General features: G+C 38.9%; 1 protein-coding gene across 1 annotated transcript in view; it reads right to left on the bottom strand.

Moving 5' to 3' along the window:
* Window positions 1-811: 811 nt before the first annotated feature.
* Window positions 812-15302, bottom strand: part of KLHL14 (kelch like family member 14) — a gene marked incomplete at its 3' end in the record, with an annotated part of 97577 nt that continues 83086 nt past the window's right edge. Inside the window, exons 5-9 of the mRNA XM_080821929.1 lie at window positions 14675-14753; window positions 7640-7830; window positions 7400-7558; window positions 3927-4084; window positions 812-952 (exon numbers count right to left, since the gene is read on the bottom strand). Of these exons, the coding sequence (XP_080678055.1) occupies window positions 812-952; window positions 3927-4084; window positions 7400-7558; window positions 7640-7830; window positions 14675-14753 (728 nt within the window). The remainder of the gene's footprint in view (window positions 953-3926; window positions 4085-7399; window positions 7559-7639; window positions 7831-14674; window positions 14754-15302) is intronic.

Here is a 15302-nt window from a genome sequence, read left to right as displayed (position 1 = left end):
GAGGAAATGACAGGTGTGTTCACTACTTTTTTATATACTGTAAAAAATGAGAAAAACATGAGCCTCTGTGGAATGAACAGTGACATAATATATTTTGCTTTAATCTTTCATATAAAATTGAGGACACAGATTATGACTGGCTGGCCTAGAACCTACAGGGCAGGAAGCAATTGCTACAAGAACCAACATCTTTCTCTTCTCTGATCTCATGGGGCGCTGTGAGGGGCAGAAGGTAAATGAAATGAAGATCTATAGAAACAAACATGTTCCTCTTCAATCTCATATGATTTTCTACAATTGTGTTGCCTATGGAGTCTGTGAAGTAGCCACAGGTTAGGAATATACAATCAAGTGGCAATTCCTGTGATGCAGTAAGTATTTTAGTGGGTCAAATTCTGAATCATTCATGAACACAATATCCCCAAAACTTCAACATAGATCACATGCAGGTAGACTACAATGCACAATACTGATCTTAGGTCTCTCTGGGGGCACTCTTCCATATTTTATCTTTCTCCTTTTGAAAGTTAAAATCCATGTGAGGAGTTTTTGGAAAGCTGGGACGAATTAAAACCAGTCTGAAATGGAAGCATCTGTCACCACAACACGTTTGGTGTGATCCGAGTTCCAGACACGGTTATCTGTTCAAGAACAGGTCTTTTTCTTTTGTAGTTACTTGGAAATATTGTTAGAAACCAAGGGTGGGTTCCGGCAGTTATACCATTAGAATGCACTGTTCCTAGTATGATCGAGATGTCACCTGTCACTATCTCCTAGAATGTGATACTGTCCATTCCAGGGCTTGCTGGTGTTATTTGTTGTAAGGGACGCAGGCGGGCAGGATAACCGTTGCACAGGCTGGGCCTGCCAGTGGTTCCGCTACATCTCCTTCCAGTTCTGTCCAGGTGCCTTTTTCCGGACAATAGCATATTGTAGATGACTTGTAGGCCCCCTGTAACGGCAGAGCAGGGGGTGTTTAGGGAAGAATGTTCAGAGAAGTGCGACAACAATCTTATTTATCACATTTATATTGGAAAGAAAACATCAATTCTCAGCTCTTGCTGAAAAGTTCCAAATGAAAGCAGTGGATTTATTTTTTTTTTAATTTTTAAAAAAATTTTTAATTTTTTAAATGAACATATAATGTATTATTAGCCCCAGGGGTACAGGTCTGTAAATCGCCAGGTTTACACACTTCTCAGCACTCACCATAGCGCGTACCCTCCCAAATGTCCATAACCCCACCACCCTCTCCCTGAAAGCAGTGGATTTTAAACTGTTTTATTTGAAGAGGAAATTTGAGAGTCAAAAGATTTCAAAATCTGTGTGTGTGTGTGTGTAATTAATAATAACAGTCAAGTGCCTACGACACCTAGATGATCAGCAAATCCTTTAAAATAATTGACCAAAAACTGGAATTTGTCCAGCTGGTTTAAGTTAAAAACAAACAAACAAACAAACAAACTCATCTTCAAAGATTTTATTTATTTATTTGACAGACAGATATCACAAGTAGGCAGAGAGGCAGGCAGAGAGAATGTAGGAAGCAGGCTCCCTGTTAAGCAGAGACTCCGATGCGGGGCTCGATCCCAGGATTCTGGAATCATGACCTGAGCCGAAGGCAGAGGCTTTAACCCACTGAGCCACCAGGCACCCCACAAACCCATTTTTAATTTTTCAAACAGTTTCAGTACAGTGATTTGAGATAGTTGCCTCACTCTTCCATTTTTATTTTACTACCATAGAGAATCAGAGCTGGCATTCAAAACTAGCTTAAAATAAACTGGAAAAGCAGGCTTGCCAATTTCTTTGCACATTGATTGATTGATTGACTGATTGATTTTCCAGTGGCCACATGAGAAATAAACAATGTCTTTAATCTTGTTTCCTTTGTTAACGTCTGGGGCAGTGCTTGTGTAACGTTTCCCTTATAAAACCAGACCCGTTTTTTTGTTTTTTTATTTTTGTTTTTTGTTTTTTTTTACCTGTTTGGTTTTTATCATAGACAAAACCCAAAAATTCCAACCAGCCTAGTCATCAGTTTTTGGAAGTGTACTGCTGGTGTCTGGTTCCAAACGCATATGCTTTTGGAGCTTACTCATGTGTCCCGGCGATCAAGCACAGGTCTGAGTATCTAGTTACATATATATCAATATATATTTGCCTCCATATAACTAATATCCACTGAAAACTCCCCCAAAACTTTATCTAACAGGGGTGCCTGGGTGGCTCAGTGGGTTAAAGCCTCTGCCTTCAGCTTGGGTCATGATCCCAGGGTCCTGGGATCGAGCCCTGCATCGAGCCCCACATTGGACTCTCTGCTCAGTGGGAAACCTGCTTCCCCCTCTCTCTCTGCCTGCCTCTCTGCCTACTTGTGATCTCTGTCCGTCAAATAGATAAATAAAATCTTAAAAAAAAACAACTTTATCTAACAACCTTGTTTGATCCAAAACAAGTAAACCCCCAGTTAATCTTGTAACACCAATCTCTAACTAAGAAAATATAAAGACAGTCATCATTTAAAAAATGAATATGTTGCCCACAGGGCCCTATAAGGCTCCTCATGTGATATAATTCCAACTACATGGCCACCTCCTCAGGTGTTCTTGGCAAAAAAAGAAAAAAAAGATAACAGAAGAAATTTTAAACAGAAAAAAGCTGATCTTAATTATTAAGTCCTTATGCCTAAGTGTCTGTTTTATAGTCCATACAGAGACAGAGACTGTTTTAAATGACGACCTCGCGAGGTCACCATTCGCCCATTCCAGAACACCAGCTCTTCTCTATGGTAACTGACCCTGGTTTTTGTTTTGTTTTGTTTTCTCTACAAGTTAATGGTATGGAAGAAGAAGTGGAGTGGGGTAATTTTCCAGATTGCAAGAGATGGATGCGATATAATAACCAAATACAAGTTAGACTGTAGGATCCTGACTTGAACATATCAACTTGGGATATTTATTTCCATAGGAAACATTTGAATATAGATTAGATATGAAGGAATTATTGTTAATTTTGTTGGCTGTGATGATGGTATGTTTCAACACATGAATAATTTTTTAAAAAGATAAGTACTGAATCATTTAGGGTGAAATAATATGATGCCTAGAATTTGCTTCAGATTGCTTCAATCAGAATGTTTAAAAGGGAGGACAGATAAAGTAGAGCAAAATCTTGACAGATATTGAAGCCGGAGACTGGGTTTACTAGAGTCCACTATACTCTCGTTTTTTTTTGTGGGTGAGCTTGGAAATTTTCATGATAAAGACAGGCCAAAGTCAAAAGCAATGGCAAATTATATATCCTAAAGAGACTTTGTGGATATTTAACAATTTGTAGTTTTTATGCTCCCTGGTCAGAAACTTTCTGGACAATTCCAACAATTCAACGAACTCTGCAAACAATTTCAACAGAAAGTCTGTAAAACCACTTCTGTCTCACTTTCAGTTGGAAAACCAGAATCACAAAGGCAGGCATATAGGATAGAGGCAGAGACCAACCACATTTTGGGAAAGAGTGGATGAGAGAACAAGCCAGCTCAACAACAATTCACTGATTGTTTTTTATTACTTGAAGTAACTTATTGCTTGCATACAAGCATGATACTCACACTTTTTTCTTTAGATTTAATTAAATTAATTTATTTGAGAGAGAGAGAGAGTGAGAGAGCACAAGCAGAGGGGGGAGCAGCAGAGGGGAGGGAGAAGCAGGCTCCCCTTCGAGAAGGGAGCCTGATGTGGGACTCAATCCCAGGACACCAAGATCACAACCCCAAGCTAAAGGCAGACGCTTAACCAATTGATCCACCCAGGTGCCCCAAAACATTATACTCTTCAAAGGTTTCCGTGTGGGTGGTAACACACCTGGAGGGAAACACAAAGCAAGAACAAAACAGAAAGGAGGAGAGTGAGGTAAATGTGGACACATACCATACTCCAGCTGTAGCCTCCCACAAGGTAGATGCTGTCATCGAGCACTGCACAGCCAGGACCACTTCGACCCTCCAAAATGGGAGTTTGGAGAATATTCCACTGGTCACCTTTTGGGTCATAACATTCCACGAGCATTACGTCAAGGTGGGAGAAACCTATGGGATGTAGCAAAATGGAAGCACATAAGAATGAACTCTCAGGGTCCTGATTCAAGGCTAGGGCTTCTTTTTTAAAAAGCTCTAGAGCCAAGAAATAGCTAATTGTGTCTCTAAAGAGACAAAAGTATAAATTTACTAGTGAAATCGGGAGACATGTTATGGAGACCTAAAACAAACAAACAAACAAACTCTGGGTATTTCCAATTAATTCAGAGCAAGAATGTCTGACTCGATGTCATTGGTAAACATTGATTATATGGGGGTAGATCTTGTTTTAAAATGTTTATTAAAACCTTGGATTAAAAAGGTTTAAAATAATTAAAAGCAAATATTTTATAAAGTGCTTATAATAAGCTAGTTGTCTGCCAAATGCTTTATGTAGATGAATTCACTTAATTTCCCTCATCCCCTCTCTGAGATAGTTAAACATTATGTTCATTTTACAGATGAGAAAACTGAGGGATAGAGAGGTAATGACTTGAATAAGTCACACAGCCAGCAAGTAGGCTGAGGTTTAAACTCAGGCAAAGGGGCTTTGAAGCTCATATTCTTACAGACTAAACTGTATCATTTTTCCTAAACGAATATTTAACTCCCTCAAAATGTTTTAATTAACTAAAAACATGATGTTTAGCACCTTTTACCTTGTTAACAGTTGATTTATTAATTAATTTATTTACTTACTTATTTTTAAATTTTTATTTATTTATTTGATGGGAGAGACATAGCTAGAGAGGTAACACAATTTATTTTTAAGTTTTTTACTTATTTATTTGATGGGACAGACATAGAGAGAGAGGTAACACAATTAGGGGGAGTGGGAGAGGGAGAAACAGGCTTCCTGCCGAGCGTGGAGCCCAATGTGGGGCTCAAAGCAGGGCTCGATATAGGGCTCAATCCCAGAACTCTGGGATCATGACCTGAGCCAAAGGCAGACGCTTAACGACTCAGCCACCCAGCTGCCCCAGTAGTTTATGTTTATAAACAATTATGATGATATGAGTGGTTTCCAGTATCTACTAAGGATTAAGGTAGAGTAGGGGGCTAACTTCTGCTGAGGGCTTCTTCTCTTACTTTGATGAAGTTTCTCAGTGGCTGGGCAGTAAGCAGGTTGCGGAGAACAACTTAATTCTTGGGACTCTACTGGGGCCCTGCTTTTTAATTTAGGAAGTCAAAAATCTGTAGGGGGAGAGCTTCATGGTCATCGAGCAGACCAAATCCTTAGTAAAATTTTCCTCTATTTAAATGCATGCAATGGATATTTGCTAGCTGACAATTACAATGCATACACTAAATTAATCAACTTACTGGACTCTTCAAAGTAATTGAGAAGACAGACCAAAAAGTAGAGTAATTTTCATTCTGGAAGAGGTGGACAAATTATTTCAGGCCACTGCACTTCTTATGTAACTTCTTATGTAAAATAAATCAGATAGCTTTGGGAACAGTAGAACAAAGGGCTTACTGGAATTCTGTGGTATATTCCTTTCCTTTACCATTAAGATTATCAATGATAATATACGTGACTGAAGATTGGAGCAAATTCCCAGGGCTGAAGTTCTGGTGGCATCTAGAACTTCACCCAGGGCAAGTTCTAGAAGGCACTGTGCCCAGTACATGTATTACATATGTTGACTGTAAGCCTCACAAAAACTACCAAGGAAAGGATAATTATCCCTCTTTTATAGATGTGAGGTTGAGTGTCTTGAGTAAGACCACACAACTCCAAGTGCATAACTGGGACCCAGACCCACACCTTTCCCTTTAAGCCATAATGACTCCCTGAGTCAACCTAATTTTTTTTTTAAAGATTTTATTTATTTATTTGACACAGAGATCGAGAGATCACGAGTAGGCAGGCGGAGAGAGAGAGAGAAGCATATTCCCTGCTGAGCAGATGCCCGAGGCAGAGCTTGATCCCAGGACCCTGAAATCATGACCTGAGCCAAGGGCAGAGGCTTAACCCACTGAGCCACCCAGGCACCCCTGAGCCAGCCTAATTTGATGTGTGTGTGTTATTTCTCATTTAGGTTGTCATTCCCCAAATCTTTCTGTTCAAGTATAACCTCAAAAATCAAGAGTTCCTAGAATGTTTCATTATTATGCAAAAGAAATTAGCAGAAATCACATTTTAATATAGAAAGCTATAAAGGTAATACTATATACAAGTATTTTGATGTAAAGGAATGGTGTATGGATTGAAATGAAGGAGCGCCAGTGAAAGAGAAAAAGAATAAAAAAGGAAGAGTTACAGCAGCAAAGATAATCTCCCACTGAGCACAAAGATGAGCAGCACGGACCAGGATATTGACATTTAGGATTGAGTAGGAACTTGGAAATATTTACATAAACATTAAGCCTATGTGGTCTTTAATTACGTTAGGGGTACATATGTATTAGGAAATCCAGAAGGAATGTCTACATCTAACCCGTTTTTTTAGATGGGTGTACTATGGAGAAATAAATCCTCTGCTACCACACGTGGATGGCCAGTTTCTCATTTGGGTCAGTTTCAAGGATCATGGCAGGTCAGAGCTGGAGGAGATTTTAGAGATCAGCTAGACCAGTTTCTTCATTTTCAGGTGAGGAGACCAGGGCCCGAAGTAGTTCGGGGACTCTTCTCAACACCAGAGCTCTCTCAGCTTCCCTGTTTTGCCCAGTGTGCTGCACACGTGCATAACATCACACGCATACAAACTACAGAAAGTTGTAGTCATACACATGTATGGAGAAGGAAAAGAGCCCAGACAAAACTCTAAAAATACCACGTTTTGAATATTTTTATTAATAAAACAAAGAATTTGAGAGTCATAGAACGTTTGGAATCCAACTCTTCAAAGAAATAATTCTAAATTTAGACATGAAATTCTACAAAATGTTTTCTTTAAGAAAAATCACGTATTAGCTTCTTTGTGCATCTATGACCGAAGTTCTTTATGATTACTACAAAAAACAATTTTCTGGAAAAAATTTATTACTATAACTTTGGTGATAAGGAATAATTTATTTTACTGAATTCATTGTTACAACAAATTGTTTGTGCTTTTCAGTTATTAATGCTCTCGTTTTTTACTTTCTGTTGACATCATTATTCATTTCTTTAATGTGTGCGGTAACTTAAAAATAATCCTATCTGCAGAGGAGCCAAAATAAATGCTTGCCCAAGGGTACAGCTAATTTACACAGAGTCGCTTTTATTTGGTCAACATGTTTTTTACTTGGTTAACTATGATTATCTAACGAGAAACCCCCTTAGCAAGAAACACAAGATGCAAATGATATTGTGATTTAAAAAAAAGAGAGAAAAAAGACCTTTCAAATGATTTCCTCCAATTGCATACAAGCGATCATTCATTACAGCCAAAGTGTGGATGGCGCGTTTTGTGTTCATATCTTGTTTTCGAGCCCAGACATCCATTACAGGGTCATAGCAATACAGCCATGGGACATATTCTCCATTGTGTACACCCCCTGTGAATTAAACATATACATACAAGTCAAGAAAGTGCCTTGGAACTGAACTTGGTAACAGAAAGCGGAGGAATGACTTGCCTGAAATGTATATTTTCCCATTGTGCACTGCTCCTGCGTGAGCGGCCAGAGGCTGTGGCAGAGAGGACACATACCGCCATTCATTTGTTTCTAGGTTATAGCACTCCACGCTGGACAAATAGCCGGTTTCGTTCCTTCCACCAATAACGTATAAATGTTTGTCCAACCGACATGCATAGAAACTGGCTCTTCTACAACGAAAACAACAACCCACCGTAAATCACAAAAGGAGCTCAGTCAGGCAAAGGAGGTAAATCCTGCTTTAGAAAGGGTGGCAGGAACTTGGAAATTACACATACAGCCCCTTCTAAATCTGAGACCTTGACAGTAATCATATGCCTTGCCCTCTCTGGTTAACATTTTGGTATTAAAGTAACAGTGGAGGAGAAATTCACCAACTCTGTTTCAGATCATTTTATCTTGCTTTTTTATACACTGTAAAGAGTGTTCACTAATGTTTGGGATATTTGGTACCTTGTAAGGATATCACAGCTCAGTAAGACAAAGTGAAAAATGAGGTAGATAATGTAACAATAATAAATTATCTTGACATTCACTTTTTTCATGGTCCTTCAAGGGTCATTGTTCCCAATTTATAAGAGAACTACATCATCAAAATTTTTCTTCAATTATCATTTTTTTCCTTCCCAGTACTACTGCAAATAGAGAAACTTTTGTGAACTGAATTTAGTGTTGAAATTTTGCTCTTACATAACCTATTGTAGGAAGTTTAGTGATACGCCTTTTGGTGTTCCTTCTTACAAAGCTACAGGATATTCTTTAGTATCTTTTCAAGAGTGGCAATTTATTAAATTTTCCCATTATGCCTTCAAAGGCCAAAGGCACCAGCTGTGTTAAAAGGACTGGAAACAGGGAGACCAATTCTGAGGTAGACCGTAAGATAGGGATGAGATGTTGAGGACCTGAATGAGAGTTTTACGGAAGACCTATAAGAGCTGAGGCTAAAGATATATTAAAGGAAGATCTAAGACTTGGCAACTAGTAAGACATGAGAGCTGAGGTAGAACATGTGTTCACAGGGGACTAAAAAATTTGGAGTTAGGATGACTAGGTTGATATGTTGAGCAAGTCCTGGACCCTTTGCTTCTTTTATCTCATTGCTGCTACTGGAATAATATACTTTATGGGGATAACATGAGGTCCAATACTGAATAAGTACAGTGTTTAAGTGCCAAGCCCCTCAGAGAATATAATTGGTTTGATGAATGTATAGTCTTCATAAAAATTAGTGCCAAAGGGTGCCTGGGTGGCTCAGTGGGTTAAAGCCTCTGCCTTCGGCTCAGATCATGATTCCAGGGTCTGGAATCGAGTCCCGCATCGGGCTCTCTGCTCAGCAGGGAGCCTGCTTCCTCCTCTCTCTCTGCCTGCCTCTCTGCTTACTTGTGATCTCTGTCTGTCAAATAAATAAATAAAGTCTTTAAAAAAAAAATTAGTGGGCAATGGGAGTAGTAAGATCAAGAGTCCTAGAGGTGGGGCCCCTGGGTGGCTCAGTGGGTTAAAGCCTCTGCCTTCCGCTCAGGTCATGGTCCCAGAGTCCTGGGATCGAGCCCCGCATCGGGCTCTCTGCTCAGCAAGTAGCCTGCTTCCTCCTCTCTCTCTGCCTACTTGTGATCTCTGTCAAAGAAACAAAGAAACAAACAAACAAACAAGAAGAGTCCTAGAGGTTTCTATCGGGAGATTCTCTAATTTGTGTTTACAAAGTGCCAAAGCCTCTGGGAAGCAGTAAACAGCATCCTGATTAACAATTTAGTCTCTGGAAAAGGTTGTCTGGCTATGTGATTCATGGGATGGGTGATCTTTGACACGTAACTCAGCGCCTCTCAGCCTCAGACTGCTCCTCTGTAACAGGGGGCTGTTAACGGTACCCTCCGTACAGGGTTATTGGCAAATCCATATGTAAAGTGCCATCATAGGATCCTGCATTTTGTTCATGCTTTGGAACCATCAGTTAACATTACCCAGATAAAAAGGTTTTTAAAAAATCAGCCATAAAAAAAAAAAAAAAATCAGCCATCAAGATGTTTGCAAGGGAACTTTTCCTAGTGACATTTATTAAATTCTTTAATGTTTGTTTAGGTGGTTTATTACTACATAGGTAATGGTATATGTTATAGAGGATGATGGATTCAGTTTTGTTTTATTTTTTCCAGCTTTACTGAGGGATAATTGACAAATAAAATTGTAACATGTTTAAAGTTACACTGCAGTGATTGGATCTATGCATACATTGTGGAAGGGTTCCCACCATTAAGTGAATTAGCCCATCCACCATCACCTCCACCACCTCACATAGCTACTTTTTTTTTTTTTTTTTTGTGAGAACACTTAAGATCTGCCCTCTTAGCAAATTTCAAGTATACACTACAATAGCAACTATAATCATCATGCTATACATTAGATACTTGGAACTTTTTAATCTTATAACTGAAAGTGCATACCTTTTGACCAACCTCTCCTCATTTCCCTCATTCCCTAGCCCCTAGCAACCACCATTCGTTCTGTTTCCATAATTTTGACTTTATTTTTTTAAGATTCCACATATAAGTCTGGAGAAAGGTATTTGGAGGAAGTTTTTAATTGGACTATTAGAGCAATCGTTGATTTAAAAATTTTGAGATTTCCTACTACAGAAAAGCAAAAACCCATTTAAATATAATATTAGGTTAAATATAATATTAGGTTATAAATATTAGGTTCAAAACAGTTGCAAAATTCAGTGCCCACGGATGTCCATTGCTTCCTTCTATTCCTCTGACTAGACTTCAGTTGTTCTCTCATTGAATATGTTAGGTCACAGCTGTCCTACACGTGCTTTTACCTTCTCAGTTAAAATGTTTCTTTGCAAAGACTGACATGTCTACAGGAATAGACTGAAGGAACACAAATATTTCTTTGCATCGTGGACACAACAGTATGTCAGTATCCCTCTTCCATATGAGGATTCTCTAACAAGTCTTAGAGCCTCTGAAATAATTTTACTGAAATAATTTTACTAATAATAATTTTACTAGTTTTACCACCTTTAAATAATTTGGACTATGTGGGCTGTAAGGTGTTGGGTTCTTCTATGTGCCGTATACTGGTCTAGAAGAGAAAATGCCTGTTAGTCATGACAAGCGTTGAAAACCCTCCATTAAAGAAGTTTAGATAATGGATAATAAGAGCAAAATCTCTTCGTGGTAGTGTGAACTGCTTTCATCCAGTCTACATGTCTGTTCTCTCACTTTGTCCTGGTTCCTTCCTTCCTCAGTGATACTGAGTAAGCCTGTCAGAACTTGCTCTCTTTTTAGCCAAGATTTTCTTAATTTGATGTTTCATGTGTACTCCTAGCTTTATCCACACAGTGTCACTGTTAGGATCTAAATGGGAAAAAAAAAAAAATCAGTAGGTTTCACTTCCTGACTAAAAGTGTATTTTTATGTAGAAATTCCAATGGTGAAGATTCTGAGCCTCTGACGTACTCCCTTGCATGCCGAAAGTGAGAAGTCATGAAATGCATTATAGGAGCACTGGATAGTTCATGGTCTGTCAGCAACTGCAAACATTTGCTCCCGGCTAAAATTTTACCACACCAGGTCTCTCTTGGGAGTGCTCCCTGACCCTCCTCCCCCCATGAAGAACACAGGATTAGGCTATTTGGTTGTTTTTGTTTTTGTTTTTTTAAAGTAAACTCCAGATTACTGAAGATTCTTAAATGGGATTACACTATGTGTATTTCAAATTGTTCATCTCTCCCTCCTCTAGCTCCTCCTTCCCCAACACCAGAGGCAAAACTCAGTGCATTGTCATAAGTTAAAAAAGACAGCAACCTCCCAGCAACTTCTACAAACATACTTTGAACCTTGCATATTGTTGAGGTCTTTACTAGTTCTTTCTGACCCCTTTAGGGTGGTCAGTTTATATCCTAAAGCATGAGACTGAATTACTATAACCTTAGCTCAGTTTGAATTCTTGACTTTCACCATCAGGTTAAAGAGGGCAACAGATTTTTTCAAACAAAATATCGTCTCATGTTGTTCCTTGTAATGCTTCTAGAAACAAAATATTTAAATTTGGAAACAATGTTTTATGTATTTGTTTCTAGCTTTTCTCTTACTCTATGAAATATAAACTTTGTTGTTGGTGCTCTCCAAAGTGCTTTTTCTTCTTCTTCTTCTTCTTCTTCTTCTTCTTCTTCTTCTTCTTCTTCTTCTTCTTCCTCTTCTTTTTTCTGCACTAGCTAAGAGATAAGGTCTCCATATGAACGATACCTAAAATGTCTATTTTTACTGGAAAAAAAGTTGCAACATTTAACCTCTCAACATTAAAGTCTCAACATTTAACCTCTTTTCAGGGAAGAATCAAATCCTACATCTGAGACCAAAACAACTCAGTAGCATTACATTTAAATGTATATTTTCCTGTAATCATTTCATAGGTAGCAGGGATGCAGTTCGTGTGTTCATTGAGTAAACCTAGAGGCAGTGCGCCCATTTCCTCGTTGAACTGGGTGGGAGGGGCATATTCTGCAATTTTATTACAGCATTCTTTGGGAAGCTCTGGTTAGGAGAGCTATCCTAAGAGTCTGTCCAGTCAGCTCTAAGAGTAGGTTACCCCAGAGGCGGTTTTCAACGTGTTTCTATTATTCTCAGTTTGGTAATTTCTCAGCATAACTACTTCTCAGCCATTTGGTAGCAACTAAAGGAAGGAGGGAGGTGGGGGAATGTCTGGTGAGCCTGATTCATGATCTATACAATGCAGAATTAACTCATTTGAATGTTTCAAGAAACTTTTTTTTTTTAATCTAAAGGGTGTCTCATGTATTTTCTTCTTTTTTTCTCTTTTGTTTAATCACCAATTAAGCCACATCGGTTACTGATTGTACTTGCTACTTAGAATGGAGGCTTGGCAATGACAGAGAATTTTCCTTTGAAGTTATGGATTGCTGCCTGGATCAATCAACCCATAGGAGATCTGGAGCTAGAAGATTGACTGGGCATTTGTGAAATCTGCCTTTCCCCACTCAGCTCTATAAGGAGCTCTTTATTTGGTCTATCGGGTTGATTGTTCGAGATCTAAAAAAAAACTTCTCTTACTAGGGACCTGACATGATATACCATAATGACTTAGAAAGAAACGTTAAACAGTCCATCCTGTCAACGGTGGCTGCCGGGCGCCGACAGACCATGGCAGGTCTTTCTATCAGGTCAATGAGCTGCTAAAAATTGTCTAAGTAGGACCCTGCCATGATAGGCCATAGTGCCTCAGAGGAAGTCATTATAGAATATCAAGTAAACAATACACATTTAAAAAAATTACTAATTAGGTTTTGCAGCAATACTTCTCGTCCTTAGGGGCTCTACAGTGAGATAATTGACCGCGACGTGAGTTATGCCTCCCAAACCCAAGGCGTGAAGGTTAATTATTGTGGTGCGCAGCCCCCAGCAAAGGGGACCGTGGTGAGGAGATGCTGCCATTTCAAACATATTACGGATATTTATTTTAAAAATATTTTTTGAAATAAAACTTCTCGGAATGGTTTTGATTAAAGGGTAAAGTGATGCAGCCACAATCCGAGCCATGAAGAAATAAGCCCAAAGGGAGAGAAACAAGGCACGCTGGAGAAACACATCAGGAGGATTCCATGCGTGCATGTATGCACAAGAGGGGGGCGGAGAAGTTTGTCAGGATATTAACTGACTTCGGATCGTTTCTCGAGGTACCTTTGAACTACACGTTCCTAAAAGTGTCGTGGTCCTTATCTTGTGCCTCATCATCTCCTATGTATAGTTTTTAGTCTCCCCCAAAATGGCTTTAATATACAGAGTTTTCTCCTAGCATCGATGCATACTGTCTTCCTGCAATGATGCACGTTTTTGAATAAATGATATTACCTGAAAACTTCCTGTTCACTTGTAATTTAATATTAAGGCTCTAAGTTGATCTTGGTGTAATCTAACTGAATGTTTATAAAAAAGATGTTAAAGGTGAAGAGTCATGAGGGAAACAGGAAAGAATATTATTTCTTAAATAATTCATTTGAGAAGAAGAAATAGGTTGTAGCTTATGGCTATTATGTTGGATATGTTGCTCAAGAGGATGCTGAAGTATTATCTGGAAAGAATTGAATGCTCAAAATTTATTATTTTTTAAAGATTTTATTTATTTGACAGACAGAGGGAGCCAGAGAGCACAAGCGGGGGTTGGGGGGTAAGGGGGAAAATGGCAGAGGGAGAAGGAGAAGGGGGAATCCCTGCTTAGGGAGCCCGATGCGGCTCTCAATTCCAGGACCCTGGGGTCATGACCTGAGCCAAAGGCAGATGCTTAACTGACTGAGCCACCTGGGCGCCCTGAGTGCACAAAATGTAGCATGGGAGTTTGCATGTGCATGTTAAGATGCGGCCGCATGTAGGTAACAGCTGGAGAGGCAAACTGCATGAAGGTAGTAGCCACTTGTCCCTTGGCAGCCAGGAGACTGGGGTGAGATAAACACCAAATACATCAGAAAAAAAAAATGACAGCTTGCAAAAATGTATTTTTTTTTTTTTTTAAGCGAACAAAGGACCTGTTCTTGAATGTATGATGGGAGGATAGTTGAGAAGGCAAATGTCAAGGATTTGAGTTAGTGAGACCGGAAAATTTCATACTGTAATTTCTACATGAAAATGGATACCATTGTAAGAATGGTGTTCTAGATTTCATTTATAGAATTAAGTATATTATCACTGAGAAAAGTGGGAGAGGAGATGCAATTTTAGCTTCACTTGCCAAAAATCCAAAGCAATGTAGTAATGGAAGACAAGTCATACAATTTTCTTCTCCCTCTATTGGAACCAATGATCGACTTATTTGATTGTTTTTCTCCATTGAGTTAGCAAAGTAGTTACTCTAAATTGGCCAGGCCAAAATTTGCATTTTGAGTCACATGTCTTTCATTGGCTCTGTTTAGCATAATTTACCAAAGAAAACCATTCAACATCCATGCTTCCTGTAAAGCAGCCACAAATGTTTCAGACATAAGAAATAAACACTTACCTTTCCTGCATGGGTGGAAGTTGTATCCAGCTATTAAATCGAGGATCATATCGGCTGACAAAATTTGTACTGTGTTTTCCTGTAAAAATATATTTGAGACATTTAAAACTTAGATTCCTTTGTTGTTTTGCACATTTAATAGTGTTTATAAGATGTCTCTGTTCTCAGGTGTCACACACAGATGAATTAGGTTGGCAGGACTATCTAACACAGTCTGAGAAGCAGTATGTCACTGGAAAAATAAATGTGCACCCCTCAACTATTTTTCCTTTTTTTCTTCTCTTGCTCTCCATTTTTACTTTCTGTTCATCTCCCTTTTTCCTTCCCTTTCCTTCCTTCCTTCCTTCCTTCCTTCCTTCCTTCCTTCCTTCCTTCCTTCTGTTCCTCTTTTGGAAGGAGTCAGAATAAAACTAAATCAACCATGAGAATAAAAGCAAGTATGTTTACCAAATCAGTTTTACCACAAAGTTAGGGGACATATTTCTGGGTTTGGTATTTTTTGGCTTTAAAAACATGAAGTTATTGTCTGTAAATAATCAGTTCCAGAGACTACTTTGTGTGCTATGTCTGGTGAGAGCCCCCCCCCCCCGCTTTTTTTTTTAAATGATCCAAGAACCTAGCAGTGGTT

Source organism: Martes martes (genome assembly GCF_963455335.1).
Source record: "Martes martes genome assembly, chromosome: 13".
Classification (NCBI taxonomy): Eukaryota; Metazoa; Chordata; class Mammalia; order Carnivora; family Mustelidae; genus Martes; species Martes martes.
This window is presented reverse-complemented; position numbering and strand designations above follow the sequence as displayed.